Source organism: Anolis sagrei, chromosome 5 (assembly GCF_037176765.1).
Source record: "Anolis sagrei isolate rAnoSag1 chromosome 5, rAnoSag1.mat, whole genome shotgun sequence".
Classification (NCBI taxonomy): domain Eukaryota; kingdom Metazoa; phylum Chordata; class Lepidosauria; order Squamata; family Dactyloidae; genus Anolis; species Anolis sagrei.
The window spans coordinates 142,197,471-142,222,115 of NC_090025.1; the positions used below are offsets into that span (position 1 = coordinate 142,197,471).

Genomic DNA, 24,645 nt, shown 5'->3' on the forward strand with positions numbered 1-24,645 from the left:
ATCACTTAATACACACCAGAATAACCTTGCTCCCCTCTCCTACTTCGAAGAAATGCTTTCCTCTTGCAAAGCACCCGTGTTGTCCCATAGTATCTTGGTATGTGGGTAAACAGCTAGAGGTTTTAAGAGGAAACCTCTCTTTCCCATTTTTAAACTGGATGTTACAGCATTCAACCTGCTCTTCCTTGTCAATGAAAATCTAGTTGGCCATCAATTAAGGTCAAAGAGGATTATTCATTTTTTTGCTCCTGGACTTAAACAAGACTGGAAAGTCTTGATTGCTGTTTCTCTGTCAGCGGTACATTAACTCTGCTCCATGTTTAAATCAAAATCTAAGGAGGCATCCTAGGCTGACCACCCCCCCCCCCCAACACGACAAATAGGTTCAGCATCTCCGTTCTTTTAAAAGCTAGACTAAAAACAAGTAGATTCCCTGACACATTGCCATGGAAATTGCTGTTTGGCACTATGAACATTTTTTCAATGACTGCTAAGAAAGAAGGATTTAAGGATTTTTAAACCTGACCTATTGGGGTGGCTCCAGATGCAAAAGATTTGGTTAGAAGCAGAACATGTGTTGAGGTTGCTTTTGAGGAGATGGAGGCACAGTCCTCAATGCATTTGGAAGAGATCTGAGAGTGAGGCATTCTGCTCCCTAAAAGTCATTCTTCATAAGACAGACGTGATGAACATGTGGCTCTGGACCTTATTATTTTCAGCCTCTGAATCACCCCACATTCCCCATATTTTCAGCCTCTGAATCTCCATTCTATATATTAGCACAACCTCCAGTGTAACCCTACCTGCCAAAAAACCTAAGGAAAATCCCAAAACCTCCAACCCATGGTAGAAATTCCTCAAGACCTCCCAAATACCCCTATTTTAATCTTCTCGAAATGGTAGCTGTAAGGGATGTGGGATCACCCCTTACAACTAGTTGCCATACTGGGAAGGACTCCAGCAAAGCTAGAGATATTTGGTGCACTGTTGGGATATGCAAACTCCTTTTCTCTGTCATAAGATATTCTGGGATGGGGGGGGGGGGGAGCCCAGACCAGTGCCTTGGTACAACTGCCTACCATCTAAAGTTGCCAATAGCTGAATGGCTAATGACTGGATTCCCACTGTATGTCACAACAAACATATGAAAGGCTTTGAAAGGCCAGTAAGCTTGTGGCTTGAACTTGGAATTCCTCAATCTGGTGACAAGAGTCCAGAACAAGCAATGAAACAAAAAACATTTCCAAGCTGTGTTTGGAGCCTATTTTAACCCAAGACTATCTCTGTGTGGTTATGTTCCCTACCAGTCACTCTTTTCCTAGCTGGTGCCATAGGCATTACAAAACCATATCATTCAGTCTCATTAAAAATGACACTCGTACAAGGTCAGAAATTCTGAAAACTTACATGAATGGTTTCGTTTGTAACTGTAATGTAGCGTGACAGACTCATTTTTCAATTCAGTGGACAAAAACCACACATATATTGAACATAATATAACAAAGCAAACAGAGTTGTTTGAAACAAAATAAATATGTTTAACCTATTAAGCTTGCTGAATGCTCAATTGATTTAGTTAATCAAAATCTCCTAATTCAGATCTCAAAGCTTAATTATTCACAGCATCTACCAAATAACACCATAAATAGAGAATTGCAGTTTGGCAGTGTTAATAAACACTCAAATTTAATTTAACCATCAGCACCTAAAACAAAATAGATTTAATTAAATTTGTAATTTAGCACTCAGTGAAATCTACTTGCATCACTGATTTCAAAAACTATGTGCTGGGTTCTGCCTTTAATTCTTACAGCTGGATATACTGAAAAATGTGTTGACATTTTGAAAGAGGTCTGGTTTCTGCACTCCATGTCCCTATTTGAGGTATTTGTAGATCCATTGGCATGTGTCAATGTTAAGAATTCTCTAGAGTCCATTGGCTTGGTCACCTAAACTTCCAAATTCAGACAACAGTATTGTCCTAATAAGTAGACTCTCATCAATATTCCCCTTAAGTGGAAGCTGGACAGGAGTAAAATGATGTTGTAAAAAGGAGCTTCTCTGTTAGACACTTTATTAAGAGAGATATACCTCTACATACAAAGCTACTACTTAACCTAATCACATATGATTTTTTAAACTAGTATTTAACAAGCCACCAATCAAACAAAGTTTTTAATGGCACCTGTTAACTATCTGCATTCTCACATGAGGATGGCTTCTAAAATTACACCTGTTCCGAATCTTTGGTGTGTCTTTTTCCTACATTACACTGAACTTTTTTTTACTGGGCTGCTGACAGTCACTATTCTCAAGATCTAGAAAATATACCAGATATTTCAAATAGCATATATCTTTTATATTGATCCATATTCAAGCCCATATACTTCATGTAACTCTATCTCTTGTTGACCCCAAGGTACTGATAACTTCCCATTCCAAATTTGGAAAATCGGACATAAAAATCTATAATGCTGTATGTGTGCATATATGTGTTTGTAGGATTATTTGTATGGTAGCCAAATAGAGGCTTCCATGATAGAAGAGGTAGAATACCATGCAAACAGGATATAAATACATAATTGGTTTTTATTTGACCTTAACTGAATTCCATATAACAAAGTAAACTGAAGAAGGATTGAAGGGCAGAGAAGATCACCCTTCATATGAGGCACTGAGATCATGAAAGAAAGCATTAGCCTTTCTCCCTGGTGTCTCCAAATCTAGCTGTTACGTGTTTTCATAAAATACACATACAAATACATATTGGTTTTTATTTGACCTTAACTGAATTCTACATCACAAAGTAAACTGAAGAAGGATTGAAGGGCAAAGTAGACCACCCTTCATATAAAGCACTGAGATCATGAAAGAAAGGATTAGCCTTTCTCCCTGATGTTTCCAAATCTAGTTGTTACATACTTTCATAAAAGTAAATGTCTAGCATTTATTCATATAAGAAGAAAATGTTGGTAATGTGGACAAAACTGGCTTGGTAACTTCTTTGCCAGTATGAACCAATATTGTAGACATGTGGGGATAAAGTGAGACCTTGCCATATGAAGATATAGGAAATAGTGAAGCAAATAAGAAGAAGAACCACATGAAGCAACTTCTACTCAATGAACTCTTTGGGCAATATTCTCAACCTGTGGGTCCCCAGATGTTTTGGCCTTCAACTCCCAAAAATCCTAACCGCTGGTAAACTGGTTAGGATTTCTAGGAATTGTAGGCCAAAACACCTGGGGACACACACACTGAGAACCACTATCTTAGGGGTACTTTAGAAACAGGTTCCTGTATTGGCAGAGGACCAAAGAAAATGCACTTTGTGGTTTCTTCCAAATCTTATGATTCTAGATCAGAAGACACAATTCACAACTGTGTACCACAGCTATCACCGGCACAGTTCAGCACTACATTTTAAACTCTGAATGACCAGTAAGATCATTACTGTAATGACATTATACAAGCTTACTAATTACAATGTATATTTCATTACTTACAGACTGGTGGCAACTCATATTCCACTTCCAGTACAACCCGCTCACCAACGTTCTTGAGCAAACTAATGATCTCATCATGGCGAAACTTGGTCAAATTAATTCCATTCACAGATTTGATGTAATCTCCCACATCCAGTTGATCACTTCTGCAACAGAAATCTCTCCTTCAGTGCTTATTTTGAAATGTACAAAGACTGGAGCAAAATAAGGTGACTGTACTGCTAATTTTCAAATGTAGTAGTAGTAATTGTATTGATTATCCCGTAAGCCATATCACAATATCAAACAAAACAAGGCTTGATAAGATTGCACTCTGTGTGGCAAGTTAAAATAATTTTCAAATTATAACAGGACATTATATTGGAACATTCAGTATTTATATTGCAAAAAATATTGGGCATATGGAAACAGACCAGTTCTTGCTCCCATGAATTGGAGCATAATAAGTTGTAGGATATTAACTCAAACATGCCAAACATAGTATTGTCTACTTTGATTCATAGCAGCTTTTCAGAGCTCTAAGAATGCACCTACAGTTCTACACTGTTAAAATAATGAAATTTACCATGGCTTTAATTTCCATGGCTCAATGCTATGGAATAATTTGAGTTGTATTTTTACAGGGTCTTTAGCTTTCTCTGCCAACGAGTGCTGGTGCCTCATCAAATTACAAATCCCAAGGTACAATAGCACTGAGCTATGGCAGTTGAGTACCAAACTACATCAATTCTACAAAATAGTTGCACCCTAAGATAGGAGTTTTTAATATCACTGACTACTGGAAATCTCTATATTTGGAGATACTGAGAATTGAACAGAGTCTTCCAATATGAAAAAATGTTTTCTTTGTGATTTAGCTATTGGCTCTGCTCATTTGATCAAACAAATTTAGTAAAATATGAAGAAAGTACTCCCATCACTCACAAACCATCTTTTCCTCAAAACTGGGAGTCAATTAAACTGATGGATCATATGTAAGAAAAGTTGTCTCTTAAGTGATTTAGCTAGAATATGATCAAGTTAATTGTGATTTTATTAACCTTCAATTACTTGATTTATCCAGGTTTTTTAGCCTCTTAGTAGCAGAACATTTTCCACACAGTCATTAAATGCAATTTAGTTTTTTAAAAAATATTTTAAGTTATGAAATATTTCTCACTGCTAGCTATAATTTGTTAAAAGGCTTCAGAGGAAATTATCTCCAAATGACCTTAGAACACAATACATTAATCTCAAATTCATGCTGCTCAAAATAAGTTGGCACTCGAATATTTCCTTCTGTGTCTCTATAGTGCTAGACCAACTTATAGGAATTGACTGACCCAATAATTCATTTATTCGGCTTTGTACAAGTTATCACATTACGTTGTGCCATTTGGCTTGGGAAATGTTTACCTAGCAGCGATTCCTCCTTGACGAAGGTTAGACACTCTTGGTTTTCCATCTTTGTCAATTCCACCAGACACTGTAAGCCCCAAAGTAGTGCCTTCTTTCTTCATTAATTCCACTATTGTTGAGCCCTTGAATTCCTCTGTTGAAAGAAAATGATAATCAATGTAAAACTTTTAAATAATATCTAAGATGCTAGGGTTTATTTGTTTGTTGCTTTAATAAAAGAACAAATAGTACTAGAAAATCTTGCTTGGTTTGCTTAGGATCAATATCATGCCACACGGCAAAAGGCACCATTAACTGATAAAGTATTTCTTTACTGGACCATAGCAATTACAAATGGTGAAGAACATTCTAGGCCATAGACATGTATTCTGTAATAAATGTTTTAGTTTTTAAAGCGCTACATTTCTATTTGTTCTCATTGGTATAATAATTTTGTATGCTTTAAAACAGTAGTTCTCAACCTTCCTAATGCTGCAACCCCTTAATACAGTTCCTCATGTTGTGGTCACCCCCAACCATAACACTATTTTAGTTACTACTTCATAACTGGAATTTTGCTACTGTTATGAATCGTAATGTAAATATCTGATATGCAGGATGTATTTTCATTCACTGGACTAAATTTGGCACAAATACTCGATAATGCCCAAATTTGAATACAGTTGGGGTTGGAGGTGGGATTGATTTTGTCTTTTGGGTGTTGTAGTTGCTAGGATTTATAGTTTGCCTACAATCAAAGACCATTCTGAAGTACACCAATGATGGAATTGAACCAAACTTGGCACACAGAACTCCCATGACCAAAAGAAAACACTGGAAGTGTTTGGTGAGCATTGACCTTGAGTTTTGGACTTGTAGCTCACTTATATCCAGAGAGCATCATGGAATCAAACAATGATGGATCTGAACCAAACTTGGCACAAATGCTCAATATGCCCAAATGTGAACACTGGTGGAGTTTGGAAAAAATAGACCTTGACATTTGGGAGTTGTAGTTTCTGGGATTTATAGTTCACCTACAATCAAAGAGCATTCTGAACCCCACCAAAGAAAGATTTGGGCAAATTTCCCACACAGAACCCACATGACCAACAGAAAATATTGTATTTTACGATGGTCTTTGGTGACCCTTCTGACACCCCCTTATGATGCCCCCAGGGGTCCCGACCCTCAGTTTAAGAAACACTGCTTTAAAAGTTGTTGTGTGCCTTAAGATATTTTTAAACTAATGGCTACTCTAAGATAAACCTGTTACGGGGATCTCTTGGCAACTTTTGTTTAGAGAAGGGATGTCTAGGGTGACTTGCTTGAAGTAATCCAACTGGCATCCATGACTGAGCAGGGATTTGGACCACTGTCACCAAAATAATAGTCCACTTTTCAAACCACTACACCACACTAGCTATATGTCTTAGAAGACTGACAACTAATTCTTCTGTTAGAAATTCTGTCTTACAGCTGTAAGAAGCAGAAAGATGATTTAGCTTAGCCCTGTGACCAAATCGTAAATCAGTCTCCCTTGTGCAAAGCTTGCCAAAAGAAAAAGCTTATATTTTCAGACCACAATCCAGCATAGAACTAAATGTACTTAAGCCTACTGAAATCAGCGAATTTAAGTGTGCTTAACTCTGGATTTGACTGTGACCCAAGAATTTACAATCTGGGTTTGGAATACATGGCAGTTTATAATATGAAATATCTCCCTGACAAAAATTAAAATACTCTCATATAATTCATTTGGACAGTGATTTTCTTTGTAAATTGTATCTAAATCAAATGTATTCTTAGCTAGGCCTTTGTATTTTATCACTTCGAAACAAGTCCCAGTTGTTTAAAACTTTTTTTAATCGTGTCAGAAGTGACTTGAGAAACTGCAAGTCACTTCTGGTGTGAGAGAATTAGCTGTCTGCAGAGACGTTGCCCAAGGGATGCCTGTGGGAGGCTTCTCTCATGTCCCCACATGGGAAGCTGGAGCTGACAAATGGGAGCTCACCCTGTATCATGGATTCGAATTGCCGATCTTCAGATCAGGAGTTCAACTTGTTTTAAACTACAATGAGCATGTTGATGGTTAATTTGATGTTCTGTCCCCATTAGAAGGGTTTCTAAATCAGGAATGGAAAATGTTTTGTGGTTTCAACTTCCACCCCTCCTCACCAATGGCCTATGCTGGTTAAGGCTGATAGGGATTGCAGAACTGTTGGAAGTAGCAACCTTCCAAGCCTCCACTGACTGTTTGTAAATGTGTATAATTGTTAACCTATATTATTTTGGTTTGTGAGTTTGATTGTACTGGTGTGGGAGGGGCTTCAGATACAAAACTCCATTTTTGTTATATAGTATGCTTTTTGACCTCAATGGGGGTGGATGCAGTTTGTCTCCTTTCAGACTTCATTGAGTGCAGTTATACAGTTTGGACTATATCTATATGCTTAAAGACATTGGACTATGGACTAGTATGCTGAATAAAAACAAGAAGTTTGTTAGTAAACCTAAGATGTTATTCTTAAAGAACACTACTTTGTTTTTGTCTTTTGGGTGCTTGTTTTAAATATGAGGTTTTTAAGGGACAGCAGATGGGCAACTTCAACTTCAAAGAAACACTCCATCCTCTGCTAACCCAATATATTTTTGTAGTGGCATGTCTTTATCCTTGGCAGTTTAAAGACATGGTTCTTCAGTTTAATAGTTGTTTTACCTGTGTGCCATTACATTAATGCTTATAAATATTACTTGTTCGAAGGGTTGACTTCTAACAACATTATGCTTTTCTTGTATAGTGGTTTTCAAAAGGTGGTCTCCACATGTTCATGGAGATTCACATTTGCCAAAGGGATGTGACATCATTTTTACCTTTTTAATAAGGTTATGTCGCAGTTGTTGCTTGTTGTTTATGTTTTGGTTGTATTTTGATGTAATATGTTGTTCGGGCTTGGCCCCATGTAAGCCGCTCCGAGTACCCATTGGGGAGATGGTGGCGGGGTATAAATAAAGTTGGTTGTTGTTGTTGTTGTTGTTTCCAATAGGTTATGGAATTTCTAATAAGAACAGCTAGAGTTACAGTTACCACTCCAGTTTCCAATGAAATCTGCTAACATATTTTATCTTAATAGTGCATTCCTGACAATGTTTATTCCGATGCAAATCCTTTTGAATCTGAAAGACCTCATTCCAGGACAAACAAAAGAGGATTCACCCCTGCAGAAGTCTTTTAACATGTATAATACACATGTGCATTTGTTCAGTTACATGTGTGGTTGTAGAGATGTTAATAACACATGGAAAACATAACTTTCAGAAGCACAGATGCAATGCCCCCATTAGGGATGTGCTATGAGGAGAATAGTTATTTGGATCTAAGCTCTAAACCTGCTGGATTTCCAAACATGTTTACTAAATTGTGAGCTCCACTCAAGAAGCAGGAGTTTATCTGAATTTTGGGGGGATAGAGTCCTACAAAATTGCATTTGTTTAAGGAAATAAATATTAGAATAAATAGACAATCTATTTGTTGTGTTATTTAGCCATTTCTGGCTTATGATAACTCTATCACAGGGTTAAGGTCAAGTAGGCAATTAACCTGGTCTCCATAGTCATGATTCAACACTCAAACCACTACAACAAAATTCAAATTGTTATGAAGTGAACGTAGTAGGAAATATGGGCATCTGTTAGAATCCGTGAACTACACATATGAACTTAACAGCAAGGATTGATCAAGTTTGTATCTTTGTGCTCACATTCTTTCTTTATTCTAACAGGTTTGGTAAGAAATGACAAAAGAAATTGAATTTTGGTGTCCTTGACATTCTCTGTGATAAACCAGACTCACTAAATTTCTTATTTTGTTAGCTTTTCCTGCAACATTTTCATTTTCAGTGTGAACAACCAGACCTGTTTTCTTCATTAGAGCTACTATAGGGAAGCATTAATAACCCCTGCTTAAGACTGCAGTCTTGTACAGTCTTATGCAGGAGTAAGTCCTATTTATATCTGTTGCACTTATTTCTGCAACAACAAGGACAAGGTGAGGATAATCACATGAGTTTGCTTCTAAAATACAGCTATAACACTAGTGTACAAGAGGGAGTTAATGTAATAATCCCATATGTAGCTCACTGTGATATTTACTTATATTTATGTTCAGAAGTAGCACACCATGCAACTGTCTGTCAAAGAAACAGAGACACTGCATAGTAAAAGAGTAAGGATGACATGGCAAAATCAATCTTTCACATGCACAGGTTTCCACGTTTCTCCATGTGACACATTCACAAAGCTAAAAGGATGTTACGACCTTTCCCACCTTGTCCGTCACATTTATATTGCTTTGTTCCTTGATGGAATGGCAATGGCGAGAATGACAACAACAACAATGATGCTGACAACAATGATTTTAGATTAGAGTTACCATGAAAAGAACAAGCAGCTTTATGAATGTAATCTGTCCTCCATGGAGAGGTAATTAGACCAAAAGATGTCTGAATTGATTCAGCTACTTTGAAAATTGAGGAAGGGGCTCACAAGTATCCCCCCACTTTTGTTGTAATGCATTAATCTAGAGGACTTGTAGGCCCCATCTATTAAACAACACAGCTATCACCACAGTTGATGTCAGAACATTCAAAGTGGCACAATACATGTATTGTCAAAGGCTTTTATGGCTGGAATCACTCGGTTGCTGTGAGTTTTCTGGGCTGTATAGCTATGTCGCAGTAGCATTCTCTCCTGCTGTTTTGCCCACATCTATGGCAGGTATCCTCAGAGGTTGTGAGGTTTGTTGGAAACAAGGCAAGTGGTGTTTATATATCTGTGGAATGTCCAGGGTGGGAAAGAGAACTCTTGTCTGTTTGAGGCAAATGTGTATGCTGCAACTGATCACCTTGATTAGCATTGAATAGCCTTGCAGCTTTAAGGCTTGGCTGCTACAAGGAACAAGAATGGGAAAGAACCTCAAAACTGCCAAGGGTGTTTTTTTTTTGTACTCTGTGTTTGTAGAAATCTGACCTTATTCTATACATTTCTCCTTTCCAAAAACCCAACTCTCTGCTATTCTCAGTTTGTACACATTTATTGTTGTTGAGTGCCTTCAAATAATTTCTAATTTCTAATGATCCTTATGCAAATCTATGAAGGGTATTTTCTGGGACAGCGAGCATTTGCCTCAACCAAGGCCCACAGCCAAGTGTGGAATTGAACCCTGGTCACAAGAGCCACAGTCCAACACCCAGACCTCAGAACCATGCTGCCTCTCTGTACATTGTAATAGATTCTAACCTTTGCCGGCTAGGCCAAAGCCTGAGAGTCAGTGGGCTGGGTCTCCATCTTGGTAGGGAAGCTTAGAAATAGCTGACATCTTGGGAGAGGCAAGGAGACAGGGGAGGAGTCAGCCAACTCCTGATTGGTTTAAGCACCAAGGGGAGGAGTTGGGTGAGAGTGAAAAAGGCTGTCACTTCTGACAGAGGGAGAGAAGGGTCTAATAGAGACAGAGAGAAGGGTTCTAACGAACAGAGAGAGAAGGATTTTAACAGAGAAGTATTTTAGACAGGGAGAAGGAAGCTTTTGACTGAGTCAAGCTGTTAGGGAGTAAGGAAGGGACAAGCGCTTCAGCAAAACTGGACTAGGATAGTCAGTGAGAAGACTTGTCAGCTTGTATTAGATAGAGAATACAAGTGAGTTTATTCCCTCCAGTGGAGAGTAGGCTAGAGGAAGTCTAGTTACTCTGTAAGACAGTCAGGGGGACTGATCTTAGAAACACACTGTTTCAAAGGGTTGAATAGTGTGAAGAAGATATCTCACTTCAAATAAAAGCTACACCTTCTGTAGAAACTTTGTCTAGTAAGCCTAAGCCTCAGTAACGAAAATACGCGTGTGTACCTCTCATGTTATGAGTTGTCATCTTCTTAAAGTTCAATAAACCTGTTATTAGTTCATCATTAACTGGTGTCTGCCTAGGTCTGTCATACTTAGTGAAACCAAATCAACCTAAATCTCGTTATAGTCCAGTCAGCAAGCAAAGGAGCTCAAAAAGAAGAACCAGAAGCCTGGGTGCATATTACCTCAAATACATTCACACCTTGTTTCCTCAAACAGTAAAATTGAGGTGGCAGCGGCAAAAATCTACCAGTATCATCGGTCACTCACATCATTAGTCATTCCCTCATGTAAACCCCTGTCACACATGTGTTAAGGGACCCCTCGTTCCTTAATCCTGTTTACATACATATTTACAAATCATTAAATTTATCAACTTTTTATTTCTTTATTGCACGGCTGTCCTAATGTCACATGCAATTGCAACTGTGAAAGCTAAGAAACTTCTAAAATGTTGTGAATGTGGTAGAATTCTTTATCTCCTAGCTTATCTTTTTCTGATAAGATTCCACAACTTTTCTTTTATACCAATTCAGTTTTCTGATTTGAAAAAAATCCCCTTAGCTTTAAAACCCTGGGGTCTACAGCAAATTCGGTCCTCTTTCATCCAGTGCGTGGAAAACATCACGTAACATACAAACATCTCAGTTTGTAGGTTGGCTCTCTTGCTTGTTTATTTATTTTTCTTTATCATGTTGTAGCTGGAGAAACTGCAAGACCTGGGAATAAACCCACAATTTAACAGAGTAGCAGTGCTATACTATTCATATAGTGGTGTATTAAGCGTAGTAGTAGGACAGCATTTTAAACATATCTCAGTATTATATATTTTTTGTTTTGGTCTGGGGTGTATTTATGTGTTTTTTTACCCGAAAGCATGATATTTTATTGAAAAAAAACCTCACATCAATCCAGTATAGAAATAGGTTTATGATCTAAAAACATTCAGGAAGATAGACCAAAAGATTCATTTCAGGAAAAAAGACGGCCATTCTCTAGCAAACCATACTCAATGCAGATAGTAATTTTCTTCCAAAGATAAAGTTATTTTCCACCAAAGAGAACACAGATAAAGAGCAATTTCTAGCTGAGAAAACATTATGTGTTCAGTTGGAAAAGGAAAAATATATTAACCAAGCAAGTGTCACGAGAGAAAACTTAAATTATTACTCTTTTCTACGTAGATCTGATACTATATCAACTAATATTTGATTATGAGACCAGACAAATACTATGTCTGGGATTTTAATGTTTCTTTTGAATTCAAGGCAGGAATGTTGATAAGAGATGTATGTGAAAGACCTATGGTCTAAGCATCGAATAAATTCTCTCTCTCTTATAGCAAGAGAGCTCTATACAGGATAAGAGATGGAAATGAGGGAATAACCCCCCCCCCCCCAAATAAGAATTTTTCCTCCAAATGAAATCTTCCTTCAGTCGCCAAATTTATAACATTGCAGCAAGCAAGAAACTGAAAATTATTATTATTATTATTATTATTATTATTATTATTATTATTTCATTCATTTCTACCCTGCCCTTCTCCCCAAAAAGGGGACTAAGGGTGGCCTCAATTAAGCATCAAAAATTGTTCATCTTTAATATTTTAATATTTGTTGTGTTCACCTTCCCTTTGTTATTTGCTTGCCCCTTTTCTTTGGAAGCCTAAACCATCTCTCAAATGTGTTGTTGAAGGCTTTCATGGCTGGAATCACTGGGTTGCTGTGAGTTTTCCAGGCTGTATGGACATGTTCCAGAAAAAGTCTCTCCTGACATTGTGTCCACATCTATGGCAGGCATCCTTAGAGGTTGAGGGGTCTGATGAAAACTAGGCAAGTGAGACTTATATATCTGTGGAATGTCCAAGGTGGGAGTAAGGACTCTTAGGGCCAGCTAACACCTCCCAACAAACGATTCCTCTAGGCAGCAACCAGCCAGGCTTTGAAGCTGCAAGGCCATTAAATGCCAATCAAGGTGGTCAATTGCAACATTTACATCTGCTTCAAGCAGACAAGAGTTCTTTCCTCTGAAGATGCCTGCCATAGATGTGGGCAAAACATCAGGAGAGAATGCTTCTGGAACATGACCATACGGCCAGGAAAACTCACAGCAACCCATCTCTCAAATGATAATTTGATTATTTAAATTACTGCAATATTAGAAATTTGAGTACTGAAGGCAAATTTCGTTTAGGATGCAGTTTCCTCTTGCTCTGACCCCCCTATTGGTTTTCCCCCCTGATTCAAGGTTTGTAGGAAGTCACCTTGAATCAAGTCAGAATGCTGTTCTACCCAATTCAAAAGCAAAAAGTGAGTGGTTATAGGGCACAGATGTTAAACACAAAGCCCGTAAAGTGAATCCATCATTTTATGTAGCAAGTATTTCAATGCCAGGGAAACACAGTTACATTTATACAGTCTTAGAATGACAACCTGCCCTTTGATCTAGTTCAGTATCCAGGCATGGGCACACTTTGGCCCACCAGGCGTTTTGGACTTCAACTCCCAGAAATCCCAGCCACGTTACTGGCTGTTAAAAACTGTGCAAGTTGAAGTCCAAAACACCTGGAAGGCCAAAGTCTGCCCATGGCTAATGATGAGCAAAAGCATTCCAGGATTTCATCTAGGGACACCCCTCAGCCCTGTGGAAGTTGAAATTGACTTTCCTCCTACACATTTTATGTTTGCCTTTCAGTACTTCCCTAAGAGTACTTCTTATTTTGGAACAAAGTTGATTAAAATTCCTTAGAGTATTTCAAAGTAAAAAAGTTAATGTACATTAAAATGTGTTGAATCTCAGAATTTCTAAAGATCCTAGTAACCTATCAGGATTTTAAACGTAGAAGGGTTTGTCACTCAAAGATGTTCAAAGACATTTATAAATACTTTAGGGAGAAAAATGTGGAATGTAGATTTTCTTTCACCTGTGTTTACCATTTGTCCCCTGAAACATGATGTATGCATAGTGAACTAATGACAGTGAAGAACACAGATGGATGCATTCATTTGTACAAGTTGATTTACTATCCAAGCAGGTATGATCACCGAATAAAGCACTTGGTAGTAAAGATGTATTTCTCATCAACTTAACTAAGAAATTGTAGTGCCTATGGTGTTGAAAAGCTTATCAAGCAATAAATATCCCCCCTCCCATTTCTGACACATACATATTTGCACAGACAAACTTCCAAGAACATGCAACTAGGATAAGAGGCAGGAATTGAACCTATCTGGTACCACTGCTATTATATCCAGTTAATTCCAAGGATCTGTTTTTAACTCTGTCTTTAAGTACCAAAATTCTAACAAATCACTCTTTTCTATTCCACCTCACATTGCGCTTTATCCCTAATTGTGTCAACTGGTACTTCCACTTTATCTATCAGCCCTTTCTTACAACTCTTTGTTTTGTCCCCCTTCCCAAGCCTAGAACTGTTTTGCTGACTACTGGTTGTTTGTGAGGGCTGTTTTTATATTGTGTTATGCTCTTGTTTGCTTGTTTTTGTTTTATTTTGCTTTATGTTGCTGTTTTTTTATTAATTTTAATGTGTTATTTTAACTAAGTCAATCAGGCTTGTCCCCATGCAAGCCGCCCCGAGTTCCTTCGGGGAGACAGAGGCGGGATACAAAAATTATTATTATTATTATTATTATTATTATTATTATTATTATTATTTGAAACATAACAAGATTAGTACACAGCAAACAAGATCCAATTGTGTTTAAGTGCAGGCAGGCATGTAGCCGGGGGTGGGGGGGGGGGGGGGGTTAGGGGCTTCAGCCCCCCCCCCCCCGAAATTCTCATGGTGGTTCACGAAAAGGCCTTACTGGTGCATTATTTAAACTGTTATGTTTATTCATATCATGATCTGATCACCATACTCAATATATCCCATATGCATGGGGGTATTGGGGTAATGATACAAAAGGTTTGCTAGGCTAGACCCTCTTTCACTCAGACTCAGCCCCCCTGAAACTCAGCCCCCCCCCCCGAAACTCCCCCTGAAAAAAATTCAGCCCCCCCCCCCGAAACGAAATCCTGGCTACGGGCCTGAGTGCAGGCCACTGTCTTTAGGCACTGCACCCAGTGTGCCGATCACCACTGGGACCACCTTGACTGGCTTGTTCCAGAGTCTTTGCAGTTCAATCTTTAAATCCTCTTATCGTGTCAGCTTTTCAAGTTGTTTCTCTTCAATCCTGCTGTTGCCTGGGATTGCAATATCGACAATCCATACTTGGTTTTTTAACACAATTGTGAGGTCAGGAATATTGTGCTCCAAAACTCTGTCAGTCTGAATTCGGAAGTTCTAGAGTAGTTTGACGTGTTCATTTTCTGTAACTTTTTCAGGCTTGTGATCCCACCACTTCTTTGTCACAGGCAGATGGTATTTGTGGCACAGGTTCCAATGAATCATCTGAGCAATGGTGTTATGCCTCTGCTAGTAGTCTGACTGCGCAATCTACAGGATGTGATCTATTGTTTCATCTGTTTCCCTGCAGAGGAGTCTTCTTCTTCTTCTTCTTCTTCTTCTTCTTCTTCTTCTTCTTCTTCTTCTTCTCCTTCTTCTCCTTCTTCTTCTTCCATCTTGCTCTCTTTTCAGAAGAAAAATTAAAATTAATCTGCAACACCTTAATATATTTAACATATATTATGTTCTCTGAGTGGGGAAAAAAACTGTGCTTGCAGCCTCATAAAGTATTTTCCAAAATGGTTGATTTTTATAGAAGAAAGAAAGAGTACTGTTGATTACAGGGTAGCAACATTTTTTTCTACTCCTGATGAATATGCAGTGATTCACTGAAAGCACAGCCAATTTTAAGATGTCTTTTCAGAATAGAAGGAGGAGGGAAGAGGAAAAGGAGGGGATTTAGAAGGTCAGACACTGAATATTTAATCCTAATTTCCTCACTCAAAAAAATTCATTCCACTTGAACTTGCTTTCCCCAAGTCTTGTATCATGCCTCTCTTCTTGCAATTTTAGCATTTAATATGCAAATGAAAGTCCGCCTGTACTCTTGTGGGGCCATTCTGCTTAGAATAGAAAAATATTTCCATGCACCAGAGACACAACAATTCTCTTTTAACAAGCAGAAATGTTGTTGCCTGGTACCTGGTCAGTCTACCCATCAATATTTCATAGATGAAAACCGAAACATATGTGGCCGAGCAATATTAGAGTGTGATCAATTTGGCAAAAGTTATTAATAAGGAAGAGCACACAAGCTAAATGAGGCTACAGAAGTTTGCTTTTTTCCTGAGCTTAATAGGAAGGACAAGATTCTGTCCCTTCTGCTCTTTTGTCACTTACAAACTTAGTGGAGTGCAGAACTTTGCACTTTATACTTAGCTTACAGCAACTGAATCGAGCAGAGAGCAGAGAGGGAAAGCAGCAGGAGGAGGGGGAGAGCCAAACTGGAACATTTTAAAAGCAGCCCCAAAAAGAAAGAAAATGATGAATTGGGACTGTCCCTGCAGAATCAGGACAGTTATAGGGTACAGGCATGTAGCCGGGGGGGGGGGGGGGGGCTTGAGGGGCTTCACCCCCCCCCCCCCCGAAATTCTCATGGTGGTTCGCGAAAAGGCCTTACTGGTGCATTATTTAAACTGTTATGTTTATTCATATCATGATCTGATCACCATACTCAATATATCTCATATGCATGGGGGTATTGGGGTAACGATGCAAAAGGTTTGCTAGGGTAGGCCCTCTTTCACTCAGACTCAGCCCCCCCCCCCGAAACAAACTCAGCCCCCTCCCCCCGAATCGAAATCCTGGCTACGGGCCTGGTAGGGTATGTGTCAAGTGGGATTTACTGAACTATTTGGACCTGCCATCTTTTTTACACATGTGCACACATTTTCATTTTAAGTTAATGTTTATGATCTTTAAAACGATTTTAAGCCAAATATGATGAATTTCTATTGATTTTCATTTGTGTGCTCGGGGAAAATTCTCTTCTGTGATACAAAGCATACACAATACAATATAAAACAAAAGGTTACTTATTTTAAATAAGTTTGGCCCAATAACATGGGTCACAAATCTTAACCAACCTGCTTGTTGATCTATCTATTAGCCCAATGTTTCACTGTCATGAGTCCTGTAAGGGGACCTACTTACTACTACCAAAACCCAAGGGATACTGCTAACCCATGCCAAAAGCAACCCCAAGTTGTGAAAACAGATTTGTGACTTCATCACATGGGGTTTCAGACTAATTATAGGATGCTGAGAGCTCAGTTCCTGGACAGAGCCCACCAGATCCCACCAAATGACGCACAGCTACTTCCAGCGGGGCTCCGTCCAGGAACTGTGCTCTCAGCGTCCTACGGTAGAGCAAGGAGAACATGGGAGGCTTCCTGTTTTCTCATTGCCAGCAACGGGGGAAAGCTGGCAGCGACGCTTTCCCCATGTGATGAGGAAGATGAAAGTGCAATCTTCCTAGCACAGCGAGCCATGCAGTTTACTTTACAGGATTTATTATAATCCAGCACCTATTTCAATATCACCTGTTGATATCACTGGCCACCATTGCTAACAAGATTCTCTCTAGGTACAAATAGCTTTGTGGCACTTCTCACACAAAGAAAAGAGAGACATACAAATGGAATGCATGAGACCTCGTGTAGATATACAGTGTTGAAAAACAAACATGATGCTACAAACATGATGCCGGGGGGGGGGGGGGGAGGCATAACATGAGTGAGCTTAAAGGACTCACCAGTCAGAAAGCTAAATGGAAACACTAGCTTCTGTCTCCAACAAAAACAGAAAGAGGCACAGAGATTTCCCAATGCAACCTAGATATAATTTAGTCCGTTGCCACTTTGTAACTAAATCATATAATGGCATCACCCATACAATATCTAATAATTACATATGAGAAACTAAGAGTCAATCAAGATTGTTTGTTAATCACATTTTTCAATATATTTAATATGTTTTAATAAAAACATTGAATCAAGAGAAAAAACAGAGCCCCAGGTGGCACAATGGGTTACAACTTGTGCCGGCAGGACTAAAGATTGACAGGTCGGAGGTTCGAATCTGGGGAGAGTGAGGATTGGCACCCTCTGTCAGCTCCACTCCTCCAGCTCCCTGTGCAGGGACGTGAGAGAAGCCTCCCACAAGGATAAAACATCAAAACATCTGGGTGTCTCCTGGGCAACGTCCCTGCAGACAGCCAATTCTCTCACACCAGAAGCAACTTGCTGTTTCTCAAGTTGCTTCTGACATGAAAATAATAAAAAAAACACTGAAAATTAGAAATAAAGAGATAGAAAGAAGAAAATAAATACCTCTAAACTAGTTACATTGCCAGGAAGATCAATAGTAACACACTGCTGAAGTCCACATGGCAAGTACTGATAAAATTAATAAATGCAGACTGGCATTATTGTATCAAGATTAACTTTAGGAATAAAGTAACTAAAATTAGAGGGTTAGCAGAAATTAGATACATCTTAGGCATGTCGACCAAATTGGATATTTAGCGAAGTCAGCAGTAAAAGTCCCACTCTCTCAATTCATCACTGGACAAAATAGATGTCTACATGGAAATAGTATATCTTGGTCATTTATTACACAGTTGAAACAATCATGTCTGTCTTACGCAGAAAAAGGTCCTACCCAAAGAATCTACATACATGAGATATCGGTGTTTATGCAGGCTGAATTATATTAATAATAGTTGTTTATAATATATGATAGAAATGAACATCATTTGCAAAGAACATCATTAGTAAAATGGGGAAATAGCCTGTTTTATTGCCTTTTTTATTATAGCCATTTTCCCATGGCACAGTTAAATGGAAGTGTATTACACCTGTTCACATCACTTTTAATGTCTTTGAGTGAACCCTGATTTATTTCCGAAACAGCTGAAATCTTTGATTTGATTTTTATGCTTAATCAACTCATTAAAATAATGAATAGCTTTTAATACAATTCATAAGAGTTGTTTCCTGGCACTCTATTAGTATTATATTGTATTACAATATTATGATCAATATTATATGTACATACAATATATTATAATTATTAGCATAGCACAATATTAGTATTATATATTACCATATTGTCCTATACACTATACTGCAATATTATTAGTAATATTACATGTAATATAAAACATATAATTATTATATCATATTGTTATATTATTAGTATTATATTGTATTACAATATTATGATCAATATTATATGCACATACAATATATTATAATTATTAGCATAGCACAATATTAGTGTTATATGTTACTGTATTGTACTATACCATTATACTGCAATATTATTAATCATATTATATGTAATATATAATATACAATTATATTTTATCAGCATTATATTGTATTACATTATAATATTACAATATATTATATAATTAAAATATAAAATCAAGGTTTGCTTATTGGATTTTAAAAAAAAGCAAGCTGTGGATAATGGAATCTGTGCTTACATAGTCTGTGGAAAAGGAGAGCTGACTGTATTCCATCCTCCTTATGTTACCAGACTATAACATAGCGTGGCCTTAGTCAGCATAGGCATGATGAGGAATTATGAGATTAATTTAATGGTATACTCACTGATGACAGTTTTTGAGGCTTTTGTCTTTCTTGCAACATCCCTAATTATTTGTATCATTTAGCCTGACAACAATTTCTGGGGAACCTGAAAGTTAGTATTTTCATGGAGTCTTGGGGTGCTTCCAGACAGCACTAAATTTTAGTGAGGGGCAAAAAAATCCCGGGACTTCAGGAGAGGTCCACATACAGACCTGTTGGATTTCTGCCTCCATTGTCCAGACTTGATGCTTTATTCTGAGATTTAGAGGCTCTCAAGATAGCTGCTGTGGGATTTCTACCGGAAAATGACATTAAAAAAAAAACCCTTGAGATGCGAATATGCGGAGATTTGGTTATGTGGATCACCACAAAAGTTCCACTCTATGTGCAGGCCAGAGAAAATGTACTCTCCATACAGTTTCTGCCACTCAGACAAAGTTGTTGACTTCTACTCAAGTGTCACCTTCTCTTTAGAAACCGACCAATCAGGAACAAGCATCTAAAACCCAAGAACAAACCCAGATTTAAAAAAAATCCCGTGGGCTCTGATTGCAGGGACATACAGACATACAAAGATCAGATATTCAGCTCAAACCTCCGAAATTCCTGCACCTGGAAATTTCACATTTTTTGCCTTTTGTAGCGATTGCTTCTGGGTTTACAGGGAACGGCAACTGGCTACCCTCCTGTTTGCTGTGGAAGCTCCTGGGATAAAGGTACTGTCTAGATGGGCCCTTGGTTAACCCCATAAGAGTAATTGGATTCCTTTCTCCTACCCTACTGTTATTTGAACCAGAATTGCTACTTTTGTTTAATATTTAAAAATTACTTTGAATCTGGTCATTCTACTTCTTTCTGTTAGCAGAGCAAGATGATATAGAACTCAGCATCTCCACAGCCTAGACAAATCTCTTTGCTGGGTCTATTTAATAAATGTCTTCCATTTATTTTCTGATGTGACCGTCAAGACTCCCCCATGTAAAGCCAATTTGGGGCCAATTCACATGACCAGCTTAATGTGGTAACTTATCAAGTGATAAGCTTATCTGACTTAGCTTTCTTCCAATTGAGGAGCACTGCATTAGTGTGATAAGGTTCTATCTGTGACAAGCTATTGTACTAGTTATCACATAAAAAACACAGTGTGCAAATGGAGGTAGCATGTCATTAGATCGGATCAATTTCTAATTCCTCCTGACTTATTTCATACTAGTGGCAAACAGAGGAAAAGCTGCTACCAATCAGCAATATAGTAATAGCCTTAATTTACAAAGATTAAAAATGTTAAAATGAGATTTAAAGGGGGTGGGGCGGAATAATAGGCACACATACCACACACACACACAGTATAATACTCTTTTTTCTAAGAATGTCATTTTCGTTAGGATTTGAAAAAGAATGCCATGATATGGTGAGTTAACAGGAGAGAGAAGTGTTAGCAGCTGCTGAGTGGCTGAGTGTGCCAGGGGCCAGTGTTCTGATTGGCTGTTGTCTCTGGCTAGCTGCTGAGGCCAACGGTTCTAACTGTCATTCTGCTATTGTTCTCACTTTGGACAGTGAAGAGAAGTTGCTGGCTTCCAACTATCTTAAGGACTGATAATTTTATGGCATGAGGTTTATTTCAAAGACTATTTAAAAAGTAAATATTAAAAATGTTTTATTTTTCTGTTCCCTTCCTGAATTCAAAGAGACCGATGTATATATTGTTACCATGTTTGAACCTTTGAACTAAAGTAAAGATATTGTTACTTGTTTCTCAAGCTTGAGTGACATTTTATTATACAGCAGGATATACCTTGGTTTAAATACTGTGGTAAAGCTTCTACTTATTCTGCTTATACATATTTACCAACTCTCACAATTTTCCCAGTAATGCTCCACAAAAGCATTGGAAGAGTCTTCTCTATACATTTTTCATCTAAATTGTACAGCTGTCTTGATAAAACTTCAGTTCTGAGCTATCATCATACTGTAAGTCAAAGTATGATAATTTCTCAAGTTGCTCCTGACATGGAAAAAAAGTCAAGTGGAAAAAAAGTCAGACCTAACCCTAAATCTCAGTTCCTTGATGATTTGATAAAACAGTCACCTGATAATAACAGTAAATTGTACGCTGAATATAGTGCCTTTTACACTAATTGGTTGTGGAGAATGTATATATCAGAGCCCTTTAAGATCAAACAGCATTTTAAAGCATTTATTTTTCAGCACTTCCCACCCTGTAAATTATACTTCTCATCTATATCAGCAGTTAATCACAAATTCTTGAAGCCCTGCAGGTGGATTCTGAAGCTCAGCCACATGTAATAAAAATAGGATATTACCAAATGCCCTTTGTGAAATTTCTAGCATTTCCAGCTGTATAATTAAACAGAGTTGTTGCATACCTTCAAGTCATTTCCAAATTAAAGTGACCCTAAAGTTACTCTATCACAAGGTTTCCTTGGCAAAAAAAAAATCAGGGAGTTTACTACTTCATTTGTTTGGGCTGAGAGAGTATGACCTGTTCAAGCGGATTTCAATAACTGAGAGGGCTTTTAAACCCTGGATTCCTGAAGTCCTAAAGCATCATTCAAATCATTGAACCACACTGGCTTATAACCAAATCTGGTAATGCAATGAAAAGAAATGTTGATGGACTTCAACACTGATGCACTTCAACATGGACTTAATAGAGGTTTGCCATTGATCTGGTTGAATGAATGCATGATCAGGTTCTGAATGTGAAGCTAAGTGATTACCCTTAAAAGAAGAACATTTAATAAATGCATTAAAGGTTCACAGTAACCTTTGGTTGACTTGACTATTTATTTATCATATCAGGAGCAAACCAAGTCTACAGTTGTGATGTATTTAAAAACACAGAGTTTAAAAACTTGGCATTATATTAAATGTCCTTTGACCAGTACCTGGCCACTTGGAGTGCCTCTGGTGTTGCTATAAGGAGGCCCTCCAGTGTGCATGTGTCAAGGCTCAGGATTTGACTATAACAGATAGGCATTAAAGCCATCAAATCACAAATACCACATCCTGCTATAAACAATCACTGAGGTATGCACAGGACAAATCTTTGTGTATTCAAAGGCCAAGAGACCTTAATTAGAAGGGAAGACCTAACATTTATCCTTTCTAATAGGAACTCCGGCTGGGGAGTTTTATTCCTATCAACAAGGCCAGTGTCTACCAAAAATACCAAATAAATAGCATATACTGGAAAGAGTTGGTTCTCCTGCAAACACTACACTTTTCCCTTGCTATCATTAAGTACTACATTCACAATCTTTTTAAAAGAACGTCTCTGGAGATTAAAATATACATTTGGTCTACTGCCAAGCTCTAAAACATCAAGTCTTAATTTAAAAGTCTTACAGAATCTCGTTAATTACAATTTTAATGGAAGTAAAAAAAAACAAACAATCTAAATGAGAAGCTTCTGAAGACCAAATGATTTATAAAAAAAACATTAAAACCAATTTTAAATAAAATCAAAATCCAACAGAACAAATTAGTCCAGCTCAGTAAGATTTGGGAGTGCGTTAAATCATCTCCAGCTATGGCACCAGATGTCCCAATCTAATAATTCAGAATTTGCTGATATGAGTTTGATTTGTATTGGAAATTCCTCTGTAAAGATAGTGGAGAATAAAATTCTATTATGTATTTTCAATATCTCTTTTGCTCATGTCTTTGGCAGTACTAGATTTTGGGAGGTTCTTGGGCAAGATGGCAGCAATGGGTCTCCTTAAAAAGGTGAAGGGTGCTACATGTCTATTAGATGCCACGTACTTATCACACTGGGCTATCATTTTGCAAAATCTCCCTTTACCTACCAGAGAACCACCTGACATAACTTTTAGCTCGTACTGTCCTGTCTTGAAAAGCATACTGAAGCTAGGTCAGTGCTATAAAAGCATCACCACAAAGGCTTCTTGGCATTTTCTGCAGCCCAGTTAGAAGGGTGCCCAGCAGCACTACAGAAACAGCAAAATAAAGATTATGTTTTGTTAAGACATTTTATGATTCCATCCTTATTTTATGAACCTCCCAGAGAACTTTGGGTACAGAGTGGTGTTGATGCTATTGGTCGTTTTATCATGTTCACAGGGTTTTGATCTACCCATATATATAAAGCAAGATTTGGAGGAAGGAAAATCAGACGAAGGAACATCAATAGTTTAAAATAGGCAGATGACACCATACTTTTAGCAGAAAAAAAGCAAAGATTTGAAATTATTTTTAAAGTAAATCAAGGCAGAAAGTGCAAATGAAATATTAGAAAACAAGGTACTGTTCTGTTAATTGGCTGGAGGCCAAAAGGGGGTGCTAGATAGAGAAAGGTAGTCCATTTTATGGGGGGAGGGGGTTTGAAGGAATAAAACCATTTCCCCTTGTTTTCCTGTTATTACTCCCACCCGTGCTGCTGATATAGAAACAATCTTTGTTTATGGAATGGGAAGAAGGGAGGGGGAATAACCAGTGAAAATGGGAAGATTTTCCTCCTTCAGTCCCCCCCCCCTCCCTCTATAAAATGGGACTATACTTCTCTGTCTAGGCCTCCTTTTGGAGTCTGCCCAGATAATGGAACGGTACTGAAAATAAAGATAAAGACCACAGATTATTTACATTACTTCAAAATAGACAATGAAGAACCACCTCAGAGATTAAGATCATCCCGGGAGGCCCTGCTCTCGACCCCGCCACCCTTGCAAGTTCATCTGGTGGGAACAAGAGACAGCTCCTTCCCATTGGTGGCCCCTCGGCTGTGGAACTCCTTCTCCAGCAACATTAGATCAGCCCCCTCCCTCCTAGCCTTTAGAAGGAAAGTAAAAACATGTTGTTCGAAGAATAGCACAGTGCAATAATAGACTGGAATAGGTGCAATGATTGCTGAACAGCCTTGGGTTATTATTATTATTATTATTATTTGCAAATAATTTTTATTAGTTTCACAGAAAAACAATAAATAACATAATATCTAATAAAACAGAAAGAAAGAACAAAAAACCATCCGTCATCTATCTACTCTCTATCACACAGAAAACTATCAAACAACCTCCATACCCGCAAAGGAGAGGAAAAAAATAGAAAAAAAGTAAAATAAACTTTATAACTTTCATTCTTCTCCCATTACCTTTTCTCTACTTCAATTCTAGTTCTCTATTTCCTCTCTCTTTAGGAACCACATCCTATAGAGATGAGGATAGGGATTTCTTTTTTATCATCCATTTTCCCTCCCATCTTCTAATTCCCTGTCAGTCTCATATTTGTTCAGTGTTCATTTTTCCAGTAGTCCTCTAAAACT

The 24,645-nt window shown here is 37.9% G+C and overlaps 1 protein-coding gene across 9 annotated transcripts in view; it reads right to left on the minus strand.

Annotated features, from left to right (window-relative positions):
* The window catches only part of GRIP1 (glutamate receptor interacting protein 1), a 463,528-nt gene that overhangs the window by 90,728 nt on the left and 348,155 nt on the right, over positions 1-24,645 (minus strand). For all 9 annotated transcript variants that reach the window (XM_060777502.2, XM_060777497.2, XM_060777500.2 and 6 more), the window contains 2 exons: positions 4,902-5,037; positions 3,507-3,652 (listed from right to left, as the gene is read on the minus strand). In XM_060777502.2, coding sequence (XP_060633485.1) covers positions 3,507-3,652; positions 4,902-5,037 — 282 coding nt within the window. The remainder of the gene's footprint in view (positions 1-3,506; positions 3,653-4,901; positions 5,038-24,645) is intronic.